We start from the raw sequence: 27270 nt of genomic DNA, 5'->3' as shown, positions 1-27270 counted from the left end.
TAAAAAAATAATTTTAATCACATCATCAGAGTTTTGTCGACGCGTTTCTAACCATCCAATGTGGTTCATCGTGACGACAAGATAAAGAACAAGATCTTGGCATCAAGTTAAATAGACGAAGATTTTTTTTAGCCATTATAATATAACGAATAGATTTGTCTAAATAAATAATATTATTAATAAAATGGTTAAGTTTGACTAAATAAATAATATTTTATATAAATAAATAATTGTTAATATTGAATTAAGGAAATAATTAATCAGAAGGAAAATTTTAATGAAATGAATATTTAAAAATAAAAATAAAAATAAAAATGATATTAAGGTCAAACCTAAATAATCAAAACAATAAAACAAATAATAAAATCAATATAATAATATAATAAAATAAACATAATATTATTTTTAATGAATTTAGGCTTTTGTGATCCATATCAATTTTGAGAAGAATCTTCGGCGAAAAATCACATAGAGATATTTTAGTCGAGGCATTTCGAAACACTGGTTGGTTCGAAATGCGTCGACTAAAATATCTCTATGTGATTTTTCGTAGAAAATTTTTCTCGAAATATTATTTTTATTAAAAATATTTTTTTTGTAAGCTCAACAGGGAATTGAATCATTGACTCCACATCAAGGAGTGCCTTAACAAAGCACCTGATCACCATCTATCCAAGACGGCATGAACATTTTTATTAAAAATAATAATATTATTTTTATTTTATTATATTGATTTTATTAATTGTTTTATTGTTTTGGTTATTTAGGTTTGAATAAATATTATTTTTATTTTTATTTTTAGTTATTCATTTCATTAAAATTTTCTTTTTGATTAATTATTTTCCTTAATTCAAAATTAACAATAATATTCCAACAATTATTTCTTTGTATTAAAATATTATTTATTTCGTCACATCTAACCATTTTATTTATATGAAAATATTATTTATTTAGTAAAATCTAACCATTATATTATTACGCTTGTTTTTTTTTGTTTTTTGTTTTTTGTTTTTGTTTTTGTTTTTTGTTTTGTTTTGTTTTTTTTTTGTTTTTTTGTTTGTTTGTTTTGTTGTTTTTTTGTTTGTTTGTTTTTTGTTTTTTGTTTTGTGTTTTTTGTTTTGTTTATTTGTTTGTTTGTTTTTTTTGTTTTTTGTTTGTTTTTGTTTGTTTGTTTTTGTTTGTTTGTTTGTTTGTTTTTGTTTTTGTTTTTTTTTTTTTTGAAACTTGATGCCAAGATTTTGTTCTTCATCTTGTCCTGACGATGATCCACACTGGATGGTTCGAAACGCGTTGACAAAACTCTGATGATGTGATTTTTTATTAGATATCATTTTCGGGATTCAACTGCGTTAAGTAAGTCATTCATCTATGACCATTTCCATGAGAGGTAGTCGTAACTGACTAATTTCTTATGATTTTTGAATAGTCCGCTTAGCACTCACTGCATCGGGTGATGCTCATAGGGGTGAAGAAGTGGGATTGAAACTAGTGACTCTTCATCTATTTAGCTTGATGCCAAGATTTTGTTCTTCATCTTGTCCTGACGATGATCCACACTGGATGGTTCGAAACGTGTTGACAAAACTCTGATGATGTTATTTTTTATTAGATATCATTTCCGGGATTCAACTGTGTTGAGTAAGTCATTCATCTATGACCATTTCCATGAGAGGTAGTCGTAACTGACTAATTTCTCATGATTTTTGAATAGTCCACTTAGCACTCATTGCATCGGGTGATGCTCACAGGGGTGAAGAAGTGGGATTGAAACTAGTGAAATGAATCACAATGTCAATCATCACTTTCGGGGCTTGCACCCAGTATCTAGGACTTCCCGAGAGGTCACCCATCCCAGATCGCCTTTGGCTCAAGCGCGCTTAACTGTGGAGTTTTCCCCACAATCAAACCCACTTAGCTTGCTACCCCATTTGCAAAACCTTAGCAACTATTGTGCCTCATGAACCATTCAAGTAGAGTTCCCTTCACTCTTTTGAATTAAGTATTGGGGGTTTTTGCAGTGCATTATATCTAGTTTAATTGCTTTAAAAATTTAATTGTATTTTTTTTTAAATTTAATTAAATTTTAATATTTTAATTTTAATTTATTTAGAATGTTTAGAACATTGAGAAAATGATTATTGGAGGTTGGAAAGCTTATTATGAGCTTGAAAACAATTGTAAGTTGATCAATCTTTGCATTTGGAATAAAAAAAGGTTCCTCTTTAAGATTCTCATCACCCTTGTTGTCTTATACATATGTGAAGTTTGGGGTTGCAGTATATCTAGAGAGTCGCAGAGAAAGATTGAGATGATTCAAAAGAAATTCATAACCTACAACCTAAAGATCAAGGGAAATACTCCCTATCCTATCCTCTTGATCGAAGCTGGCCTATCCCCCATTGAAAGTACGACTATGTTTAGATATCTGATGTATAAGAAGAAGCTTTACAACATGGAATCCAAGAGGCTCCCAAAAATTGCTTCTAACTTTAGTCAAAACCCCCACCTTTGCCTCAAGCACGGGTGGCATAAGGATGCCCAATCTTGGCTCAACCATTGGGGGATTAAGGAGGAGATCATCATGGGAAGCAAGGATAATGTCAAAGATACTATTACCTCTAATTTTAAGGACAAGTTGTGGGATGATAAGGAGCTGGAGGGTAAAAGGAAGCTCATATACTATAAGGAGGTGATCAACCCCACATTTGATAACCAAAATTATCTCTCTATGTTGACCAACACTAAGAAAAAAATGAGCCTTGCTAGGATAAGAACTAATTTTCATGATCCACGTGGATATTGGTGGCCACCCGCCTATTCCACTTGAACTCCCACCATTGTTTCTTTCAGCTTTTTTCAGTTTCCTTAATTGTAGCACAATTTACTATTTTTGGCAGTTTTTCGGGTCCTAAACTTTCGAAGCCATTTTGAGTCCCTAAACGATGTTTTTTTGGGAAAACCATCGATAGGTGTCAAAGGTGGTTGTAGACCTCAGATAGATCTTTCAAATGGGGTATCGTGTGCGTCAAACAAAGATCGTATACCAAAGTTACGACCCCGGGAAGTTGATGTACCAACTTACCCCAACGATGCCCATAGTTTGGCGTTTCATCTCCTAGGGTTAGGTTTTTGGATGTTTAGGGTTTTCCATTGTTTCTCAATAATAAACAGGCCTTCAAGCCTCACTGTAACATAGTTCAGAGGCATGTAGCCGCCACATCTCTTCTCAGAGATAAGCTACCATCGCTCGAGCTAGTCTTATTTCCATTTTGTTTGTAAGCATATTTTAGTATTTGATATTAATGAAATGAAGTGTTATTTCTGCTGCATTTCTATATTTATGTTATATCTGTAATTTGTTGCATTCCTGTTTAAATCTGGATCATATCATGAACTTCGAAGTGAAACTGGGCGGTGGTTTACTCCCTGGGATGATAGAACCTGTTAGATTTACGATACTAAGAAGGTGGAAGATGAAAAACACTTCCTTTAAGACTGCCCATCTCTTACTTACATCCTCTCTCAATTCACTGACATCTTTCATGCTTCCAGTCTTCTTGACTTATTAAGCTAGCCCAACTATAGCGATCTTGGAGTGCTTATTTTTCTTCTTTTTGATCATAGAAACAAGATTTTGAAGAATCACAATTAGATTCTTTTTCTTTTCTTGAGGTCCGATATACCACATTGGTGTTAGTGGATGTTAATCATCATCATTATCATTTTATAATTTTTTATAATGTTTTTTTATTTTATTTTTAACTCATTTTTTTAATTAATGGTTTTATTTTTATTTTTGTAAAATCATTTTTTAATACATTTTTATTTTTATTTATTTAAAAAAATAGTTTTAGTTTGTATTTAATTTTTTTTAATGGTTTATTTTTTAATTATCTAGTTCACTTTTATCTATTTGTTTTTTTAATTAATTTTTTTCCTTAAATTTTAGTGTTTTTTTTATAGAATTTTTATCTTCTTCTTTTTTTTTTTTTTTAAATGAATTTATTAAAAAAAAAAATTATTTGAATTGTTTTATTTTATATTTGGTTTAAATTTTTAATTTTTTACCATGTTTTAATTTTATTTATTTTTTATTTTAGTTTTTTTTATATATATATATATATATATATATATATATATATATATATATATATATATATATATATATTTTCCTTTGTTTATTTTTATTATTATTATACTTGCAGACATTCAATTTTGCTTTGACAAAAAAATTATGCGGCTTATCCATAGTTTAACATTAGGAATTCAGTTTTTATATTTTATTATTATTATATAAATTTATTCATTTGTAAAGTGATTGGTTGAGGTCTTATTATCGGTGGTTTAGTAACTTCAATTTCTATTAGTTATTTATTTTTTGTTTTTAGTTTTATTTCCCTTTTATTCATTTTTTTTCTTTCAATTTTCATAAATTATAGTTTTTTCTCCATATTTTCAATTTAAGATGACTTATTATTATATTAAAAACATATTTTAATAAATGTAATTATAAAAAAATATATATATTAATAAAGAATAGGATATATATATATATATATATATATATATATATATATATATATATATATATATATATATATATATATAAACAATATTAACATATATTAACTGAAAGTGCACATCAGACCAATACATACCAAGTCCTCTTGACACTCCTCTTGAATCTTGTGCTATTCCAATGCTACCTTTCCAGAATAATTGTGATGCCTTTTTCACATATTTTTCTTCAAGCTTTGTCTCCTGTAATAGGAGTACCCAAGGCTTTTCTTGTTTCATTAGATCTCGAATCGCCTAGGTTTTAATGGGGAGACCCAGACCCCTTATATTCCATGATATAACTATCATTTATTAGGAGGGATTTAAGTGGAGACTCCTACTTTTTTTGGGATTTCCAATCCTTTAGGGCCTTTCAATTTTAGAATTTATGAGATAACCAATTGCTTTCCCATTTTCCTATTTTCCTCTGCTTCCCTCTCTCGGATCACCTTTTCGTGAGGACGTATTTGCTTCTTTTTTTTGCTTTCCACCTCATAATTGTTGTCATTGTCTGCCTAAGGTAGGGATTGTGCCATATTTATGGTAATTACTCTTGAAGGTTGAGTACCTCCCTCCACATTTCCAGATCTAGGGGTGGGACTCTAGTTTATCGACGATGTTGGTTGGGGAACTTCATGTGTTGAATCCATTTGAGTAGGGTCTTCCTGGTATTCAATGATAGGCTCTTCCTCTTCCTCATTTAATTCCCCTTCCTCGTGCTGTTTTGAATTTGACTTAGTATTTTGAAATCCTTGATCATGATTAGGGTTTCCTTGATCATTTTCCAAAAGATTCTGCAAGGTGTTGAACAAATTTGATGATGCAGAGGCCCCATTTTTATTCTAAACATGATTTTTCATGTTCCCATTAGATTTACCATTATTGCTTCATTTCCTTTGTACTTGTCATTGCTCTCCTTCTTCATTTGGTGGATCTGGACCCTCTCTGACATAAGCCTTTTTGTAGTCTCTTAAAAAGTGACTATATTCGTGACAAAAACAACACTTGAATGGGATTATCTCATAATCCAAAGTTTGGCAATGAGTCCACCCTCCAAGAGTAAGATTGATTTTTGAAGGCAACCCCTTTTCTAGATCTACTTCGACACATATATTGGCACAAGCAACCTTAGATCCCTTTGGTTCATCCCAGTGTGGGTATCGCCCTACCCCACTTCCTATGGCTCGTAAGCAGTAATCACTCCAATAGGAAAGAGGGAGTTAGGGAAGTTTAACCCAAATGGGAATCCCTATTGGGATGTCTTCATCCAGATTAAAATCCATAGACCACTGATTCAGATACACACTCCTAGATAAAAAAAATACAACCCATTACTAAATATAACATACCTATCTTCCTTTAGTTCAAAAAGAAAAGCAAAGAAACCATTACCACATGCATAGCATTCGATATTTCCTTTCATCTTTGGTCTCCAGGTTTGCTCGATCCAACTTTATATTGAGCGGGGAGACAGCCACATCCCCGTAAATTTTCCAATGAGGGAGTGCTACGAAATTAACAATGTTGTTCTGATTGCTCCATTTGGAAGGGTCACTAAGGGTATTGCATCAACCTTTTTGATGAATTTAAATTGCGACTCCTTTCTTTTGGGACAGTTCGATAGGGCTACCACCAATGCTTCGGAAGTCGACGCTTTGTCGATAGAGGGGAGGAGGGGGAGGGGCCCCCTCCGGGGTCACCATTGCAAGATGGATCATATTGGGTTAGGGTTTCTGTAGAGGGACACATAGTCATAGGGAATGGTTCCCTTGTCGATGCATTATTTTTTTTTTTTTAACAAGAACGGTTATGGATTGTATTAGTGGGTCGGTCTAAATACCAATCTTCTGATTACAGTAGGAGTGGGCACGATCCAATTGGATTCGTCCTTCTGAGACGCTATTAGACTTGCTGTCCACTTCCATTTGGGATCAGCAATTGTGCTTATTTCTACAATTTGCCCCAGTTTAAATATACAGACAAACAACTTTAGAATTAAGCAAAAAAACATATTTGCTGAAATGATTTAAGGAATTGGGACCCATGCTTCTTCCCCGTCTCTTTTCAATGCCCCGGCCGATAGCTGTGCAGCTTTATTGGCTTCAAGATCTGCCTCTTTGTTGTTGTCTCTCAGCACGTGAAAGTATTTCAGATTTTGAAACATCTTTGCCATTCTTCTGATTCTTTGGATCAGCCTTGCTAATCTTAAATCCCGTGGAGTAGAGTTAGTCACCATAAGTTTGATGATCACTTCGGAATCCCCCAGGATATTAGCCTCCTTGATTTCTAGCTTCAAGAGCTGCTTGAGTCCTTGGTAGAGGGCAAATGCCTCAGCTTGGATGCTGGAATTGATTCCTAAACCCCAGGCAAAATGGAGGATCTTTGCACCATCTATGTTTTTAATTACTCCCCCTGCTCCAGCGTTGCCCGGATTACCTTTTGCTGCCCCGTCGAAGAAGAGGGAGTGCACCTTTTGCTTGAGGATCCAGTTTTGAAAATCCTCGCTACCTTTTCCCCTTATTTTCCATTCCTCAGGAGGAGCCATGCTTCTGATATTTTGTTGAAAATGCAGGCTCAAGGAGGACCCCCAATCTCTGTCTAGCTGGGTGAGGTTGGAGTCATCTTTATGACCTCCCAAACATTCTTTTAATTGAATCTTTACCTTGGCCGCCACCGTCTTGGCATTGTGTTGGAGGTTCCTGAAGATTCTGCTGTTGTGCTCTAGCCATAGCTGCCAGCAACAAATTTTAAGCAGTGATGCCCAGGCCGCTTTGATCACTTTATTTTTGGGAGGGGGTCCGGGATAGCAGGTTTTCCAGGTGGCAAACAGATCTATTATGGCGGCAGGAAGCTCGAATCTGGGGTTCCAATAGTCCATCAGTTCTCTCCAGACCTGAGTGGAGAACTTGCAATTGAGAACCAGATGCGTGGCGCTTTCCTCAGAGTCTTGGCACAAAGAGCACCTGGACGGTCCGTAGAAGCCGCGCCTCTGGAGTTTGTCTTCGGTTAATATTTTCCTGTGACATAAAAGCCAGCAAAAAAAATCTATTTTTGGCAGCGTAGAGATGCCCCAGACTGTCTTCCACGGGGCCGGATCTGGGGGCGCATTTGGGATTGCAGCTAGGCACGCATATCCCTGGGCAACTGTATAACCTGTCGACTGATCGCCCCAGCCTCGCCTATCTTTCCTATTGATGCGCGTGGGTGCGATTCCATTCAGTAATTCGCAGAGGTGGATGACCTCTTGGTGGAGGTCTGAGGGCGGATCCGACAGACTCCAGCCCGCCCACTGCGTACCATTCCATGTGGATATGTCCCACAGCTTAGTTTTCCCAGCTGCCGTCAACCATTCCTTCAGCGATTTCACCTTTGGGCAATCTCCTATAGGCTCGCGATCCATGATATGATCATTCCATATACTTATTTTTTTCCCATTTCCGGGAATCCAGTAGGCTTTGGATTGAATCAACGGGGCGGCTTTGGAGCAGAGGTTGACGAACGACGAGGCTCCTTGAGGCAAAGGTCCATCTAAACATCTCAGTCTTGTGCCTTTGAGGTATTTTCTCCAGAGAACTGTCTGTGCCCAGCCTGGTTTAGGCGCAATTAGTCTCCATAGGAGCTTAGCTCCCATTGCTATGTTCTGCTGAGGGAGTTTCTTGAAATTGAGCCCACCCTCCATCTTAGGCTTGAGGACAGTCTCCCATTTAACAAGCGGGAATCTTCTCTCATTGTGTTTACCCCCTTTCCAAAAGAAGTTTCTGATATATTGATCCATTTTCTGGAGTATACCAATGGGCGCTAGAAGCACAGAAAACTGGTATAACGGGAGGCTACTAAGGACGACTTTAATGAGAACTGTCTTGCCTGCCATATTTAGCCAATTTACTCCCCATGCCTGGAGTTTACTTTTAAATTTTTCTACCTGCGACATCCAGTCCTTGCTGTAGGCGCGCTTGAGGAAAATAGGCAGCCCCAGATACTTGAACGATGTCCATTCTGAGGAAGCTGCAAATCCTAGGCATCTGGTGATGATGTTGAGCAAAGAGGGCGGGGTGTTCCAGCAGTAAGTATGACACTTACCCTTGTTAAGGCTGTTACCAGACTCCATACAATACTCATCGATCTTTAAATCTTCTGGCTGAATGGTGTTAACACCCAGGTTGTTCCCTATGACTCCCAAGGGAATACGGCCGGGGTAACCACTAACCAATCTTTGGATCACAGTTTCTAGCCAAACTGTAATCAGAGAGGGCTCTCTCTTTATGATTTATCTCTGTTATGATGGTGTTTTAGGCTAGCTATTATGCTCAGGTTTTGGTTTATGTTTTTGGTTGAAGGATTTCTTTCAGGTCTTATGATATATTGTTTAGAGAGTAAAATACCATTGGGCAATGGAGTCTGGAGTTGTGAAATGATTTGATATGCAGGATTGGTGGTGTTCAAACTGCAGGGCCTATTGTGTATCTTAGACAAACAAAGTTAGCTTAAATGGTGATGTATGTCAACCAACAGAAAGCAATTAAGAATTTTCTATTAAGCTGGTGAGGTGAAAGTGAAAACGCTGCACAAGAGCAAACTTGAATTCCTGTGACAAAGGCCACTGTGAAAGGTGTATTCTGAAAGTGCAGCAATTAAGAATTACACTTATCTAGATTACAGATGAAGAAAACATTCATTGACAACACAGATTGAACTCAGGGTACTCAGTGAATAAATCCTGAAAGTTATTCTTTTTCCTTGTTGCTTAGTATTGAAAATCAGATAACATATATGGAATTTAACAAAACAAGTAAATAACAGAGAGAGTTACAAAGACTAATTGTATGGTGAAATACACAGGAATCCAGCAGTTATCAACAGACACCAGAACGCATTCAACACTTCAGAAATCTGAGAAATTCCATCACTTTCTTTATTAGACTTCTGAAAGGATTACAGCATAAGAATTTCTTCAGGAGAAATCAACAACAACCCTTGCAAGCTCATGCGAAGGGGACTTTATAGGAATGTTTATACAAAATATCTCAGGCATTGAGTCATCTGAGAGAGAAAATATCTTCATAAATTCGTACAGAAAGTAGAAAAGAAGTTATTACAACTTTGAATGCAGCATAAATGCTCTTTAAGTCTGTCAGAGGATAATTTTGACCTTTGGAGGTCAGTGAGTCGGTTTGAGCCGCTCTGCTTTAATGCTGGCGAACGCGTCTTTATGTTTGCTGCGCTGTATTTTCTCGGGTTTGCCACCTGTGACTGTGATTGCTGCTGTGGTGACCGAATAGCCCTGCTGAGTTGGCTCAGCCTTTCATCTTTGCTCTGTATGCTTATCTATCAAAATTCTGCCTGTGTATGACTACTTATAAACTGGACAAAAATTAACATTTACAGGTTCTGGCTTGATAATATCATCTGTGTCAATTTTTTCCAGACTTCCTGTGTGGGCAATTGGTGCTTCACAATTGCCTCTATGGTTTCATCTAATTCTGTATACTTATAAAAATTTGGAGGCACATCAAACAGATGATTGATCTCATTCATAATAAAAAATAGGTTGTCCACCCTATTGTATAAGGTTTGCCCTGATGCTGGCCCTGATTCTGCTGAAGTGCTGGGCTTTCCTGCAATTTGTCCTGCAGCATAGGCATCAACCCTCTTGGTGTAGTTTTCAAGGGTAAGCAGTCTTCCTACACTGCTTAATATGCTGGGGAGGCCTCTGTTCTGTAATGCCTGAAATCTGTCCATGAACTTGTTGATTTCAGTCTGCATATCCTGGGTTCTTCTTTCCAATGTTCCAACCAGGTTTCATAGTGTCAGGACCCTTTTAACCATTGAGATTGTCTCAGTCCTGTGAGCAATTCCCATGGTGGCCAGTTGAGAGCTTGTCCTGTTATTTAAAATATTGATCATTCTGGTGGCAGCATCAGGCATGTTGCCAAGGCTTGCTCTAGCTCTGTGTATTTCCCTGTTTGCCTTTGCAATGAGTGCTGATTGTTCATCTATAGTCTCAATGTACTGCCACTGATTGGTGATAGACTGGCCAATATTGGCCCAAAGGACTGTTTTTAGCTCTGCTGTCACCTTTTCTAGTGTGAGCTCCTTCTCAAGCTCGGTTATCCTCTTCTTTAGAGCTTTTATTTCTCGTTCCTTTTCAGCTGCATTCTGTTTGCTCTTATCATATCTCTCATTTACTTTAGCCAAGGATTCTTTGGCTGAATTGAGCTCCAACATTTGAGCTTCCAGGACTTGAATTTCATTTTGGAGCTTCTGCATATCCAGACTATGAGTCTGCTCTGTTGTTGGTGCAGTTGTTGATGTAGTTGGTGCTGTAGGCCCTGTTGGCTGAGGAGGAGGGGCAGTTGTTGGAGGAGCTTCCTCAAGATTGATTATTTCAGGAGGAGGCTGGGAGGTTTGACCCTCTTCTCTTTGCTTCAATGCTGCCTGTAGTGCTGCCTTTGCAGCCTCTGATTCTCCTAGTTTGTCTTGAGTCCGGATTAGCTCCTTGTATAGAGATATCAACAGGGTTGTGGCCTCTTGATCATGCCTTTGCTGGGCCACCTCATCTGTTTGAGGGTGGATTGTGGCAGGGAGTTTGATCTTTCTCCTCAAGGCTGCCATGTCAGCATCCCTCAACTTCAATACCTCTTGTATCCCTTTGATATCTTTGGGATCATGTCCAATCTCAATGATTATGTCTTCCAAGGACCTTATTCTGTTGTCCTTTGCCTGGGATGATGCCCTCTCTAACTCCAGTTGAGAGGCTGTATTGTTAAGGCTATTTTGTAGCCTATAGTTATCCAAGGTTTGGTCTGCCAGGGAAGCATAGACCATCTCACCCGTTTGCTTGTGTAGTTCTATCTTGTCCATTGGGTGGATATCCTTGGCAAGGACTTCCAAGTTAGTCCTCAAATAATCAGAGGCAGATTGGGGCTGCACTGCTGTTGGCATGAAATGACTCATGATCATTTTGCCTTCCTGCACATCATATGAAGACATGAGTCTTTGCTGATTGGTGGGAGCCAAGTTTAGCAGATGGTTGTACAGCTGTCTCTTGATGGGCTCATTTCTCATCTTAATATCAATGAACTGTTGTTTAATACTAGGCCCACCTTCCCTTTGCTGCCTAGAGGAACTCACTTCTCCTCCCATTGCTCTATCCTGTTCCTGTTGAAAGGAACTTGCTGATGTTTCCTTGCTGGGTGGGACCATACCCAGAGGCTGCCTTATTGGCATCTCTTCCTTTGAAAGAGGATTGATTCTCTGCCTCTTCTCCCCATGAGTTGCTGATGTTGAAAGGGGAGTTTCTCTGTCCCTTTTCCTGCTTGTGTCCTCCTTTTGTGGAGTCTGGAGTGTAGATGCCTCAGCTGAAGTCTCTTGCCTTGGAGGCTCAGTTTGTTCAGTGGATTTAGGGGCTTCCACTGTTTGCTTTTGCTGGGCAGGCTGTTCCTGCCTTTGTTCTTGTTGTTGTTGCTGCTCCTCTTGCTGCTGCCCTTCTCCCTGCTGCTCCATCTCTTCTTGTTGCTGCATTAGGGTTTCCATTTGCTCTTCGGTCATAGGAGGTGGCTGTTCCACCTGATTTTCTTTGCCTTTGACTATCTGTGGAGGATTCATGGCAGCTTGATGATGCGTTGTTGAGGACGAGGCAGCTGCTCCAAGTTGTTTTTTGTATGAGAGGGGAACCTGTCCACAAGTTTCTAAGTCAGCTTTCTTTTGAATATTTCTAGCCTCTCTCTCTAGCAGCTCCTCACTAGTAATTTCCTCTTCTAGGGTACCTTCTTCCCAGCTTAATCTATTGGCATACTGCTCAATCTCAGGCTGCCTCACGTGTGAATAGCTGCCCAATTTGTATCTTATCCTCCTGAGGGAGACAAAGTGATTGGGGTCATAGGGTATCCATTCAAAACTAGTTTGCAGTTTGAGGGCCTCTAGGATACTGTTTGCCTCTTTCCACCCCTCCTCTTTTCTGTTGTATAGGAAAGGGCCCAGCTGGCTCCTTACCTTCAACTGTGCCTTCTTGTTCTTGCTTTGAAAGTGGAGGTAGTCGGCATTCCCAAATTGCCTGAAATATTCTAAGGCAAAAAGCCTCATGGGGACATACCTTGGCAACCTAAAAGGCTTCAACTCACAGCCATATACTCTGATGACTGTGTGGTCTTGGTAGAGGTACCAATTACCAATGCTGTAGGTTTTGTTCAGGTGGAGAATTCTCCTCATGTCATCAGTTAACCTTGGAGGAGGAACACCATCCAATACTGTCATGGCTGGATGAATGAATAAGTCTATGAACTCAGAGTATGTGTATGGTGATACAGAGGCACAATGAAAAACAGAGGTCCAAAACACAACTGACCTTGGATTCCCCTGGGCATTGACTTGCTTCAAGGGAATAGAGAAGCTGGCTGGCTGATAAAACAAGAATAGGTGGTATATGTATGAAGTATACCTGAACAGTCTTTCCCTCTTCAAATTCATGAGCTGGTCATGGATCTTATCTGCAATGTATGTGGCATAATCATAATGTACAGCTGGGGGCTTTCCAGGAGAGAATATAGACAACATTTCCATTATGATTTCATCCACATCCTCCATTCCCTTGAACCCTAGGACATAGCTGATCAAATCCACTAGCATTCTGCCCAATTCATTCAAGTAATGATATCCAATAGGAGGAGTTCTGATGGCTTCAGACCCTGGTTGTACAAACAGCTGGTTGATTTTGATGGTCTGGTCATTTGACAACTTATTCCCCTTCTTTATCAAGTTCTGCATGTGGAGGGGGGTCAATGGCTTTGCAGTGTGGAAGTGCAGCATCTCATTTATGCTTTCTGGGGTGATATGAAACAGAATTGAGCCTGTAGGGCTGAGGACAGCTCTTTGGCCTGGATCATAGCACTCCTGGCATCTGTAGATCAACTCTGGCATAGGATTTACCTGGGGGAGGTTGTAGATGGGAAAGTTTGAGTCCCAAATCCCTAGGATGTCAGCTCCACTAAGGTGTTGGGCTTTCAACTCATTCAACATCTGAATATTATATTTGGAGCCCAATGGAAACCAGTCTAGCATTTGATAATCCATATCTCCCAGGGCTTTCCATTCTAATTCCTGGTGAGGGGCATTGAGAGGCTTGATGTTCAGTGCAATTGGAGTCTCCATGGTCTATTCAGTTTCTGTCTTGCAGGTGAATTAGTTCAAGTGAGCAGTACAGCACAGAGGTGACTTTTTGCAATGCAACTGTGAATTATAGGGACCAGAGGGTGGAGTGGACACGCAACAATTGAAATACTGCTCGAATTATGAATAAGACCAATGCCTGGTCTCCCTCTGTCTTCTATGGTAGGTTTTAAATAGCTTGACCAACTGTCTCACGTTTGCGCGAGCAGTTTACAGTTTTTCGACCAAAACTCGGGAAATGAAGGCTCAACCAGTGGTTTCAAGGTTGCAGTTGTAATTTAGAAGTGTTGCAGAGGAAAACTGTTGGTGAAATAGTGAGTTTCAGTGTTCCTTAAGCGTTCTGAGCAATTTACAGTGAATTTAGGCGTATGGAGGATGAACTATGAGAAATACCTGGCTAACCGCGAACAGAGGTCGTAACTGTGGGTGGAATTGGTGCTCTGGAGGTCTTCAGGTCGATTCCCGCAGGTGGCGCAGTTCAGGACGTGAAATAGCATGCAGAGGAAACAATAGCAAATGAGTGAAAAGTATGAACAAACACGTTTTTTGGCTAAAATATGGACTTTTTGCAATTTGGCGCCTTTTCTGTGATGACGTCAGCATGACGTCATAGGGTGGTGTTAGCCTCGGATGACGTCATCGGATGAGGTGGCGGGCTGCCATTGGTCCACGGGGTAATGAGGTGGCAGGCACGTCGGCACAGATGCGGACAAAAGTGTGATGCGGTGGCAGGCACGGTGATGACGTGGGGATGGCGCTGGACCCGCAAACCAGGCGGTGAGTGACCTAACGGTTACGGTTTAGCCCTAACAGTTGCGGTTTCTCGGGGCGGTTATGATACGTCCCCGCATTTGTCAGAGGTTGCTCCGAGAGCCCTCAATGGGTGACGCGTGGCCGCGTACTGACGTAATGCAACGTCACTTTCTCGGGCGCTAAACCTCTGTCGCGGGGACCGCTCCGATATCCATAAGGACCGTCGGATCTCTTGGATCTGATCCGACGGTGGACGGGATGATGACATGATAGGTGGATACGGCCGCGGGCGGAGGAATAAATATATATTTTTTAATGTCTTTTCAATATATTCCGAAAAATCGAATATATGCGCAAACTTTGGTTAAGCAGCGGAAAGTGGGTTTTTTCGGGGTTTTTTGGTAGTTTCAAAGGGGTTTCATGGATAAAGGGGTTTTGTAAGGTTTTCCGATGCGCAATAAGACAGCCCCAATACTTTGGATAAGAGAACAAAGTGGGTATTTAGGGGTTATTTTTTGTAAATGAAGTGGGTATAGGCAAAACCAGGTCATTTGTGAGACTCTTTTTATCAAATGAAGCTTTCCAAGGGGCCAAATGAATTGAGAGGAGGGGAGGGGGTTAGGGTTAGGTTTATCAAAGTGACCAGATGCCATTTGATCCCTGACAGAGAACTTATTGGCTATAATGCCAAAGGGGGGATATTTATACAAATTTTGGGGTTTATACACCATGGTGTTAATACTAGTAGGGGAAAGGTAATGTAGGGGGTTTACATAGTAGTGTTAGAGTTAATATGGATGAAGGGGTAAATGGAGGGGAAACCACTAAGCTTTATTTGAAACTTACTTAGTTTGGAGAGTAGATCAAAATGAAAAGATTTTTAGACAAGAAATGTGGCTTCTAAAAGATTAAGAACCACTATGAAACCATAATCTATCCCATGAAACTCAGATGTTGAGGGAGTGTTAGTAATGAAATGGAGAGGGGGAGAAGGGAGGTTAGACATGCCTCTTGACTGCTGTAACTTGATGAAGAGTAACTCCATCTGAATTTCATTGACTTTGCTTTGGTCAACCAAGTCAGCACACATGCAACTTGTAGGAAATGATCTTTCTGCAACTCCAACTGCCTACCCATCTATTTGCCTAGCATTTTTTATTCCTTCTTGGAGGGTGCATTTGGACTTGCAGACCCTTACTTGCCTTTTCTTTTCTTTGGCTTTTTTCTTTTGCTTTCTATCTACTTCTGCCCTTATTTCTTCCAAGGTCCCAGATTAAGCTGTTGGGAGCCTTCTATTCTCTACCTGAACTACTTTGTCTGCCAAGATTAAACAGTTTGGACAAACTTCCTTCTCTATTCTACAACAGAAAATTCAAACATGGCATGATCCAGATTAAACTGTTGAATCATCCATCAAAATTTGGAACCAGGTCGAGCTCTTTTCATACCTTGTCTTCTTTCAGGAAATATGGGATCTTTGCATAGCCAAAGCAGAGCATATTTGGAACTTCTCTTGCCAATCATGAAATATGAAACCTATTGGTATAGGTAGCTAACAAATGGATCAAAGCTGTCCCAAGAAGCAGAGTATCATCTGCAAATAAGGCGTGATTTATGTTTTGGACCCCCCTCGCTATGGATATCCCTGAGATCTCCTGCTCTTGCATTTGTTTGTTTAGGTGGAAACTAAGAACTGAAGCTTGAATAACAAACAACAAGGGAGACATGGGACAACCCTGTCTAAGCCCTCTTGTAGCTTTGAAGAAACCTGTAGATCTACCATTGACTAAAGGAGCGATCCATGGTTCCGAGATGCAGGCCTGGATCCAATTGATGAATCTCACCCCAAAACCAAATTTTTTCAACACATTCAAAAGAAAACTATGATTAACTTGGTCAAAGGCATTTGCTAGATCCAGTTTGATAGCCATACCTTGTTCCTTGCGCTGCTGACTTGATAGAATTGCCTCTTGGACAAGTGTGAAGTTGTCCACCAAATGCCTTCCGTGTATGAAGCCTCCTTGGTTCTCTGGGATGACTTTAGGAAGTATATGCTTCAACCTGTTAGCAATAACTTTTGTGATCAGCTTGTAGCCAATGTTACACAGGGATATGGGGCGAAACCTATTGAAGGAGTTGGCTCCCTTTTCCTTGGGAATGAGAGCAAGGAAAGAGGAGTTAGTACTTCCTCCTAATTTCTGGCAAGCCTGCGATTTTTGAACCATTTTATATAAATCTTTCCCCACTATGTGCCAGCAGGTTTGGAGAAAAGAGGTGGAAAAACCATCAGGGCCTGGGGATTTATCAGGGTTCATGGCATAGAGGGCCCTTTTGACTTCTTCCATTGTGACTTTGCTTTCTAGATGGTGGTTCATATCAGCAGATATTGAGGTGGGAATCCCGTCCAGCAAACAAAAGTTCTGATTCATATTCTTCTCTTCGCTATACAGGCCTTTGAAATGTTGATGAGCTGCATGTTTAATACTTGCAAAGTCTTTGTGAATGATAGCAGCTTCCTTAATTTCAGTGATGGAGTTGAAACCTTTTCTGGCTTCAGCTTGTTTGTGAAAGAATGATGTATTTCTGTCGCCTGCCTTTAGCCAGAGACATCGCGATTTGATCCTCCACGTTTCCTCTTCGGCCAAGCAAGCTTTATGATAGCACTGTTGGAGGTGAACCTCTTTGTCTAAAATTTCTCTAGATATGTAAGCCTCTTCTGTGTTCAATTGATGTGCTTCAAGCTGGCTTTGGATATTTTTCCTTTCAGCTGCTGGATTGACAAGAGATTTGGCCCAGCACTTTAGGGCTGATTTCAATCTCCTGAGTTTTTCTTCCCAAATATAAAATGGAGATCCAGTGACAGGCTGGGACCAGCTTTCTTTAACAATCTGCAAGAAGTTTGGTTCCTTGATCCACAAAGGGCTAAACTTGAAGGGAATGGGACCAAGGTCAACGTGAGCTCGAAGGGTAAGCTTGATTGGCTTATGATCAGAGGTGCTACAAGGAAGAATATGCATGCTAGCGTCTAGGCCAAGCAGAAGAAAGGAGCTATGCACCAAGAATCTATCCAGCCTTGCTGCAATATGGCCAGGACCTATTCTTTTATTGGACCAAGTGAACATACCTGAGACAGGCTTGATATCTAGCAGATCCCAGTCTTGGAGGAGATCCTCAACCCATTCCCTTGTCGGGTCTCGCACAATGCAGCCTCCTCGCTTTTCAGAAGAATGCAGAGTGATGTTCAGGTCGCCTGCTATGATGACATTTTCCAGATTGCCCAGATTTTCTTGCTGCCTTAAGGAGTCCCAGTAGATCTTTTTCTCTCCAGCATTGACCAGAACATAAACATTGAAAAGAAAAAATATTTCTTTTGTAATTAGATGCTGCATCTTTAACATCGCCCAATGGGTATTTGATGCCTCTGCCACCAGCGAAAACCTGCTTTCGTTCCAAAGAGTACCCAACCCTCCAGAGGCTCCTCGGGCTGAGACAACTGTTGCATTACTCTTTTTCCAAAGTTTTTTGCTTACCTGAAGAAAATCTGGTTCCTCCATCTTAGTCTCCTGGAGAAGGAGTATGTCGGGGGCCTCTATTCTTATTAGATTTCGTATAGCCTCTTCTTTTATTTTGCTGCCCATACCCCTACAGTTCCAGGAGATTATCTTCATTATTTACCTTTGCTTGGTTGGGTTCCCTTGGAGCCTTGATGCTGATTTCTTACCATCTTCGGATTTTTTGCTAACAACTTCTCCAATGTTGGTTGATTGCCCTGGAGTTTATCTTTGTACGTTTCATGCTCTCTTTTCTCCCGATCCATTTTGCGTCCTCTTGTAGATCTCCTTACCGAGGATTGGGATTCTCCTATTTCTCCTTCCTCCTCCGATTCTTTTGATTCTTGATCCTCCTCCTCGACTACATCGGGGGTTCCTTTTGAGCTTTCTGCGGCTCCCATGTCTTTAACGCTGGGAGATTGGGAACCTTTGTCTGGGGACGCTGGCTTTTGAACTACCACTTCATGAGTGTCCTCTGGTTGGGAGCTGAGAGGGTCGAACCTGTTCTCTGGGGTGAACTTGGGCTGGGACTGCTGGATCTGCTGAGCTGGATCCTGCTGGGGGCCTTTGCCGGTAGTTCCTCCCGACTTCTGGATCTTGGAAGACATTTTGGATCGTTTTACTTGATTCCAGCCGGCCTCCTTCCCTTGAGCTGCTTCATTGACCGTTGGGCAGTTTCTGGCGAAGTGCCCATAGACCTGGAATTTCTGGCATTTGAAGGGCAACTGTTCATAGTCTAGCTTCTGCACATGCGTCCAACTTCCTACTTTGAGTTTGATGGCCTCAGGAAGCCCCTCCTCCAGATCCACCTCAATGCATATCCTTGCACAGTTGTATTGATCCTTACTGTTCGCTCGGTCTATGAATTTCCCCAGGGCATTTCCAATATGCATCAAAGAATCCCAGTTCCAGCAATGAACCAGGAGGTTGGGAAGCCTAACCCATACTGGGATAGCTTTGGGTACGTCTACTGCTGGATCGAAGTCAGGAGTCCATTCGTTCAGATACAGACCCCGGGGGCCCATAAAGTAAGGACCATTTCGAAAGATCAGATCTTTATCTTCTTTGAAGGTGAATTCAAAGAGGAAGAATCCTCGTCCCAGAAAGTATGAGGTCACACTTTCTTTGATCAGCGGCGAACAATTTCTTTTGACCCAACTCTCTGTCAACTTGGGAGATGGCCATAGACCAGTAAACTGGCCTATGAGAGCCCACTCGGACAGGGACAGAGCAACCTGGATCGGGGTTTCCGGGGGTAGAGAGATCTCAAGGATATCATCGAGCTTCTTGACGAATTTCGCAGCTTCTACATTTTTCTTCTTGGGTAGCCCTTCCAAAAGCCGATTGAACGCCTTAGCTAAGGAATTTGTCGACGGAGGAGGAGAGGGAGGGGCCTGGGAGATGCCCAGCACCTCCATGGGTGCTAGATCTGACTTGACAGGCGAAGATCAAGCCTCCATGACCAGTGGGCCTCGCTTGGGCAGATCCTCGACTGATCAATCTCACCCGCAGTCAGGAACGCGCAGGGGTCTGAAGTCTGGGACGAGGAGCAGCGATCTGATCTGATCTCAACAGATCCGAGACTTGATCTGCTCATGCGCTGGGATCTGGAAAGGCCGAAGGGGCCGAGCTGAGGCGGGAGCAGCGCTCAGAGCTGATCGCAGAATCTTAGGGGGATTGTGAAATTTCCCTTGTCGATGCATTATTATAAAACCCTTATTGGCTTATTTTTTATGGATTCAAGTGAAAACCATTAACTTCAACACCACCAAATTTTGTAACACCTTCATTGAAGATTATGAACTATTCTACTTGGTGTTTTCTAATTTCCGTTCGAAATATCTCAAGGTTGTCACAATTCATAATTAAAGCTAGAGTTTCACTATAGAGTCACTAGAGTGATAGTGCAAAAAGTGTGGCTTAAAATATAAGTTTCTTCTTAGGACCAAAAGGTGGTAGCTTACCTTGTTTTCACTACTCAAGGATCCCTATAACATAAAATGAAATCTCACATGGATACCCTTATATACACAAACCAATGGGAAGATAAGGAGAAGAATGTAATCTAACCTCATATAAATAGTAGTAGCAAATAATTTTTGCCTACATTTGGGTCAAGGAGTGTGCTCATAAAGGGACTTTGTAACTTTTCTTACAACTCCTCCAAAGTTGGCAATATCAACATTCTTTCCTCCTCCATGGTTCTTCTCCTATTGATCTTATGATCCTTGGCTACAATAGCATTTGTAACCAATGAGGAAGTTGAAGCCATAGTTGTAGGTGGTTTGTCCTAGTGTTTTCCATGGTGAAGGGTCATTTATGTCCAAGATACACTTCTATCCTTAGAAGACGTTGAGAATGTAGGCAAGGAATAACTTTTCTTCATTACTTTCTTCAACACGTGGGGCTGATCTTCAAACTTGTTGGCTTCAAGACAATCACTGGTATAGATGTTTTACTTTACATTATGAATCTTAGAGAGGTTGGGAGAATTGGGATTGTTTAGAGAATTACATGGAAAGATGAAACACCATTACCAATGTTGTTTCTCAGTACCCTTTGTATCAATTGGGGCACTTTGTCTTTTCTATATATATTTTCAAAAGATCTTGAAGAACATGAAAGGATTGACTAGATAGTAGATTATGAGTTTGAGTAGAAAACAAGAAAATAAAGATGGATGATTTTATTATAAATGGTTGTTTGAATGCTTGTTCAAAATGCATCTATGTCTTATCAACAATTTTGGAAGATTTCAATAGGTTTTCTTTTTCCAATTTGATTTTGTATCTATTTAGCTCACACTTCACATTTTTATATACATGCCAACATAAGATGCCTTATAAAAAATGAATTTCAACATGTTGAACCTGATAATGGGTGCATTAAATGGATCTTTACAATTTTTCTAGATGCATCTCTTGAGCTCGAGGGAATCAAAACACAGAAGCAATGGAGTCTATGTTAATTATATGTGTGTGTGTGTGCGCTATCCATGTTTCACTGCCTCATTGGGTCATGTTTATATGCCAGACACATTAACCTACTAGAGCACATCCAGATCCGAGGTTTTCCATAAATCCCCCTTTATAGAGTTATCTGTATCAATAGTCTTCCATATTTCCAACCTAACTAGATCTATTCATATATTCTGAATCTCTATATACATATAGACCTTAGCCTAGAACTTAGTCAATATTCAACCCATCAAATATCCATAAACTCTCAAAAGTTCCTTTAAGTAAAATAACTAAAACTATATATATCTAGATTCTCAAATATCCAAACTCCTCTCACCTGAAATAAATCAATCCCAACTCCACAAAGGTTGTCACCTTGGCCTACACTTCAATATTGATGTACCTCTCATACATGTTAACATCCCACCATTTTAGCATGGGTCAAACTCCTACTCATCTAGATATTGAGTGATTACATTTCTATTGTTATATTGTTATGTAGGCTAAAACCTCTCATCCTTCTTCTCTACACTGACGATATTGTTCTTCTCGCAAGGTTCCCATCTGATCTTGATAAGCAACTTATACTTCTTAAGGATTTCTGCTCTACCATGGGTATGATTGTTAACACTGACAAAACAAAAGTTATGACTATCAAATCCAAGAAGGAGACTTACGCTAATTTTATGTATGATAATAGTAACTTCGAGGAAGTGTCTTCCTACAAGTACCTAGGAATTGATATTCATCACAAGCTCAACTAGAACTATAGCATTGAGAAAAGGATTAATGGGGGATGGAAAGCTTATGTTGGTCTTGAAAATAATTGTAAAACGACAAACCTCGTAATGTGGGTTAGAAAGAAGTTCCTCTTTGAAACTTTAGTCACTCCGGTTATCTTATATGGATGTGAGGCTTGGGGTTGTAGCATCTCTAGAGAATCTTGGAGAAAGATTGAGCAAATCCAAAATCGTTTTATAACGTATAACCTCAAAATTAAAAGCAACACACCCTATCCTATTCTCCTTACAGAAGTGGGTCTTTCCCCTATCGAGAGCCTAGCTATGACTAGGCTTCTATTGTACAAGCACAAACTCAATAACATAGGAGACCATAGACTTCCTAAGCTAGCTTTAAATTCCAGCCAAAACCACCTAAGGCTCAAACGAGGTCGGTATAAAGACACCAGGTTCTGATTAAACCATTGGGAGATCGACGAGAATGTTGCATTGAAAAACGTTAATAACATTAAAAATATTGTTACTTCTAAGTTCAAAGAAAAAATGTGGTGTGAGAAAGATTTAGCAGCTAAAAGAAAATTAAGATATTATAAGGAGGTCATCAACCCCACCCTAGAAGATCAAAAGTATCTCTCTGTTTTAACTAGCTCAAAGAAGAAAATTAATATAGCCAAGATTAGAACGAATTCTCATGAGCTCCATAGTGAAACAGGTCGTTGGGCAGTTCCTAAAACACCATGGATGGAAAGGTTCTGCCATCTCTGTGAGAATACGAACATCGAGGATGAAAATCACTTCCTCTTAGAGTGCCCTGCGTACAACCACATTAGATCTCAGTTTCAAAATCTTTGTTGCAATACTGACCTTCCTAGCCTTTTACGTTGTCAAAATTACAGTGAGCTCGGGAGGCTTCTCTCCAAGCTTTTTGAGCATAGGAATAAAATCTTAAATCAAACTAAATAATTCGTTTCTTTAGGTCCGATAGACCAAAGTTTGGTCTCAGTGGACATTAACCATCATCATCATCACCATAATTGCACCCTTTGTCTCCCATATATATATATACTAAGGAGATTTAGCTTTAGGATCATCAAATCTTGTCTTGTACGTTGTATTCAATGTAAAAGAAGGTTTCTCCCTTGACATAAACTAGAATTATTTATTTCTAATCATTTTTAAGGCACAAGGTTCATAGCATTTGTTATAAAAGCTCATGATCTGAGGGTTTTGTTGCTTCAAACAAGTTATATTGACATTTTTGCTATAAATTTATTTCCTGGGTGGTTTCAAATAATGAAACTTAGACCATATTGAAGGGAAATCTCATGGGACTTCTGATTCAAATTTTAGATCTTGGTTCACTATATGTTTGGAAATATGCTCTAAGGAAGTTAGGGTTCTTGAATGCTCCTAAAAGCAGTTTCAAATAGGTAAATTTGGAGTTTTCTCTATAACTTCTTTTCTATGATGTTTCAAAAGGTTAAAATTGGACCATATTTAGTGGAAGTCTCAAAGAATATTTAGTTTGAATTTCAGATCTTATTTTCAAATAGTTTCAGAGATATTCACTAAGGAAGTTAGGGTTCTTGAATGCTCCTAAAATCAATTTCAAACATGTTAGTTTGACATTTTTGCTATATTTTTTTTTTGGGAAGTTTTATATGGTGAAAATTGGAGCACAATGAGGAGAAATATCAAGGAACATCAACTTCAAATTTCAGAGTTTGGTTCATTATACTTTCACAGATATACTCTATGGAAGTTAGGGTTTGTGAAATATTATGAAATCAACTTTAAAGAAATTAGCTTGGTATTTTTACTATAACATTTTTTTATGGAATTTTCAAACTATGAAATCTTTGGCAATCTCAAGAGACATGAAAAAGAACTTTAGGTACAAATTTTAGAATTATATTTAAAGAATTGGGCATGTGTCATGCTCTACAAGTTTGCACATGGGAAGAGGCAAAAAATCAACAAGTTTTGGGAAAGTTACCATAAATTTCACTTGGGGCATCAAATTATTGTCAAACATGTGGAATTGTAGAGAAGACATATCAAAGTATTATAAAACAAAGTTTGAGATTCATAAGGGGTAAAATCTCAAGGATATATCAAGAAAAAATTTAGTCATTTAGACATTCTCCAAATTAAGGTTTTAAAGGTATGCAACTTACAAGTGACATCAATTTTGATTAGAATATCCTTTTTTTGTGAGTGAAAGTTGTGTTAAAGAGGAATACTACTATTATTTTCTCACATAGCTCCAAATAAATATGAAAAAGCTACTAGTCCAATTAAACGTTATGAAGGCTCATCAATGACTTATGAAGAAAGTCAAGACTTATAATTTAGGTTGTCCCAGCTAGAGAAGATAGTTAATGAAATGGATGGTCGTATTTTGAAAAAAGTGGATTTATAAAGTTCTTAAGAAAGCTTTAAATGATAAATGATAGATAAAATGTAAAACAAAATTAACGAAAATAAGGAAGAAATGATGTATGAAATGGAAAAGAAGAATGAGAATAAGGAAGAAATACAAAAATCCATAAAAGAATTACAAACCATTCTATTAAAGGATCTCCCTAAAAATGATATGGAGATCCAAAGAAATCACGAACATAAGGAGAAAGATGGTGTTGAGACCCAATCACACACGGGGAGTATTTTATCACAATTGGAGAGCACAAATATTGAATTATAGAACAATAATAATGGATTCTCAATCAAATATCTACATCCTTAGGGTTTCAAGTTAGCACTAAGGAGCTACTACATTTTGAATATTGATATGAGGAAGTTTGATGGTAAGAAGACTGCAACATGGATATTCCATATGGGGAAATATTTTGATATAGACCAAGTGGAAACTTTACAAAAGGTAAATATAGCATCCATGTTTTTAGAACAAGACCAACTTGTATGGTATCAACGGCTTTGTAAAAGGAAAAATGATTTCGTTATATCTTGGTATATTATAGAGGAATTAATAGCACATTATGGGGATATTAAGAGCATTACATTATTTAGTCAATTGGGAAATTTTCAATAAAAAGGTGTCGAAAGAAGTTTTCATTGATGTTAAAGGTCGTCCAAATTAAAGGGAAAGTTAGATATTCATATATCATATTTCGAAATATTATTTCTAGATTTTTGATGCCCCATTTGGATACCTTACTCCATTAACTAGATCAAATGAAACCATAACATATGTGGTTGGAAATCTTATTCCGAGACCTTTACAACGGTATATGGTACTCCCTCTTACTCCTCATGGTTGAGGAGAAATGATTTTTCAAATATTCACTATACATTCTGCCAGTTGAACAAGCTAGTCTAGCTAGTGGACAAGTTGGCCAAGTTTAGACCCTAAATGCACTATAAATAGTCACAAGAAGGAGCATTTCAATTCATTTGCTCAAGCATGTTCAAATTTGTTTAAATAAGAAAAGAAAAGGAGGAGTTCTAAGGTTCATACCTCATGAACTAGAAGTGAAGAGGAACTCATTTGGAATGACTTTCTAGGAAGGATTTTGGGACATTTTTGAATGGTTTTTGGCTTATTTTGGAAGGGTTTTTTGGTTTAATTGGAAGGATTTTTGGCACACCTTCGGAAGGTTTATGGCCTTGGTTAGAAGGTTGATTCCATACTTGTTTTTGAAGGCCAAATTTCGTCCCCTTTGAAGGTCTAATTTCATATATGTGTAGATGGATGAATTCCAACGTGGAAGGCCAAATTTCATGGCTATCATTAGTGTAGTCACTTGTCCTTGTTGAGGTTGAATTTTAGGACTGAAGTTATAGTACAAAGAAGATTGAACACAAGCCTATTTTGAGGGCTAAATCCTAATGTGTTTGAAGGCAAGTGATGAGCCCCGGTATTGAAACATGAATGTTGCAAATCCTAAGGCTACTAACTTAAATTATCAACCCAAGGTCATACAAACTTAAGATATTTTGGCAGTGTATGTGCAACATGAAATTTGTCCTTCTTTCATTGATCTAATGAAGTGAATGTCATAAAAGCTAACCTAAACTAGGTGCATAAATAAACCATGCTACTCTAATTGCAAGCAAATCAAATCAATTATCCTACTTGCAAATGCAATCATTAATCTAATTTCAAATTGATTGGAATGAATAAAGTTAATATATAACACATAACTAGGAAATTCAGAAACTAAGTCTACTTCACTTGCATTGAAGAGTTTCAAATGTGAAAAACACTTCCTAACTCTACTTGTTGTTTTGTGCTTGCAATGGAGGAAGGAGGAGTATATAGTGGTCCTTAGGTATCCGTAATCATGGATTTATATCCAAGGGGTCATTATTAATCTAGAATAAGTCAAATTTGCAGTGGGGATCAAAACTGGTGAAGGAAAGTGACGCTAAAGGTTTGCTACAGGCGATTGCTACAGGAGGCCTGTAATGCTACAAGAGCGAGAATCTTGCTAAATTCCCAAGTAAATAAAACTAAAATTGGATGGAAACAAATTCGTTATTAAGTAAGATGTATTAGGTCTCCATTCCAAGTGGAATCAATCCAAAATACCCTTGTTAACACGTGCTAAAAAATAACAGAAAATTACTACTCTGAAAACTGGAAATTCAAGAACTAGTGAGCTAGTTAACCTATCAAATGCCTAAACTAATCAAGAGAAAATACAATGGGGTAATTTTTTTATTATTAACTTGAATGTTTTTATGATCTAATCCAAGTGGAATCAACTCAAATTAAGCTCATTAACATGTTTTAAAAATAGCATAAAATTACTACTATTTTGCTACAAGGGACTTCCAGAAATTCTAGATTTGTGAACTAGTAACCCAATCCAAGTAGCTCAATGATGAGGATGAATTTTCAAACATGTTCTAAGGATGCATAATTCTTGTGAATTTGTAAACAACCTGCAAAACAAATCACTTCAATCATTTAACCAATGTAACCTACAACAAAAGAAGCATTAATATTAAATGCAAAAATAGGAAAAACAAGAATAAGAGATGCATGTGAATAAGAAGTGAAAAAAATAAAATAAAATTATACAAAAGGGATTTGAGGCTCCTGGGATGGTCAAGCCCAAGGATACTCAGATTCCTATGAAGGAGACCAAGCTTTAGAAGCTAAAAATGACACCAATCTTCATTATTTGAATCAATCCAAGTATGTCCCTGCTAGAAATGAAAGTGGAGCTGCAAAAATACAAGTTTTCTCCACAAGAAGAGTAAGAAATACATGCCTCTATAGGAAAATTCGAATTGGCACTTATACAAAATGACGAGGAATAATTCTCCTTGAAAGGAGGAAGCTTTCCCCTCCAAAATCCCTCAAATAGGGGATCTGGTTCCCAACACTAGGAATCTGCATTAAATCTCAGGGAACACATTCCTAGATTTTCTTAATCACTGGAGCTCCATAATTTGTCAAGGATTTTATGAAATTTTGTTCATTTATCATCCAATATTGATCCTCATATAGTAGGGAGAAAGTCCCTAGATTATCTCATTCTCCAAATCTTCATAATTTGCCCAATATTCTCACAA

The 27270-nt window shown here is 38.6% G+C and overlaps 1 protein-coding gene across 1 annotated transcript; it reads right to left on the bottom strand.

The window, feature by feature from the left end:
* Nucleotides 1-6583: 6583 nt before the first annotated feature.
* Nucleotides 6584-19444, bottom strand: LOC149172270 (uncharacterized). The gene is made up of 4 exons (XM_089426256.1): nt 18974-19444; nt 18392-18733; nt 16409-18038; nt 6584-8724 (listed from the first exon to the last, which is right to left on the bottom strand). Exons 1-4 carry the CDS (start codon nt 19442-19444, stop codon nt 6584-6586), a joined length of 4584 nt encoding a protein of 1527 aa, XP_089282382.1.
* Between the last annotated feature and the right edge of the window lie 7826 nt (nt 19445-27270).

This window comes from Pinus tabuliformis, chromosome 4_2 (assembly GCF_031772625.1).
Source record: "Pinus tabuliformis cultivar Carrire ecotype Pingquan chromosome 4_2, CPIR1, whole genome shotgun sequence".
In the NCBI taxonomy this organism is placed as follows: Eukaryota; Viridiplantae; Streptophyta; class Pinopsida; order Pinales; family Pinaceae; genus Pinus; species Pinus tabuliformis.
This window is presented reverse-complemented; position numbering and strand designations above follow the sequence as displayed.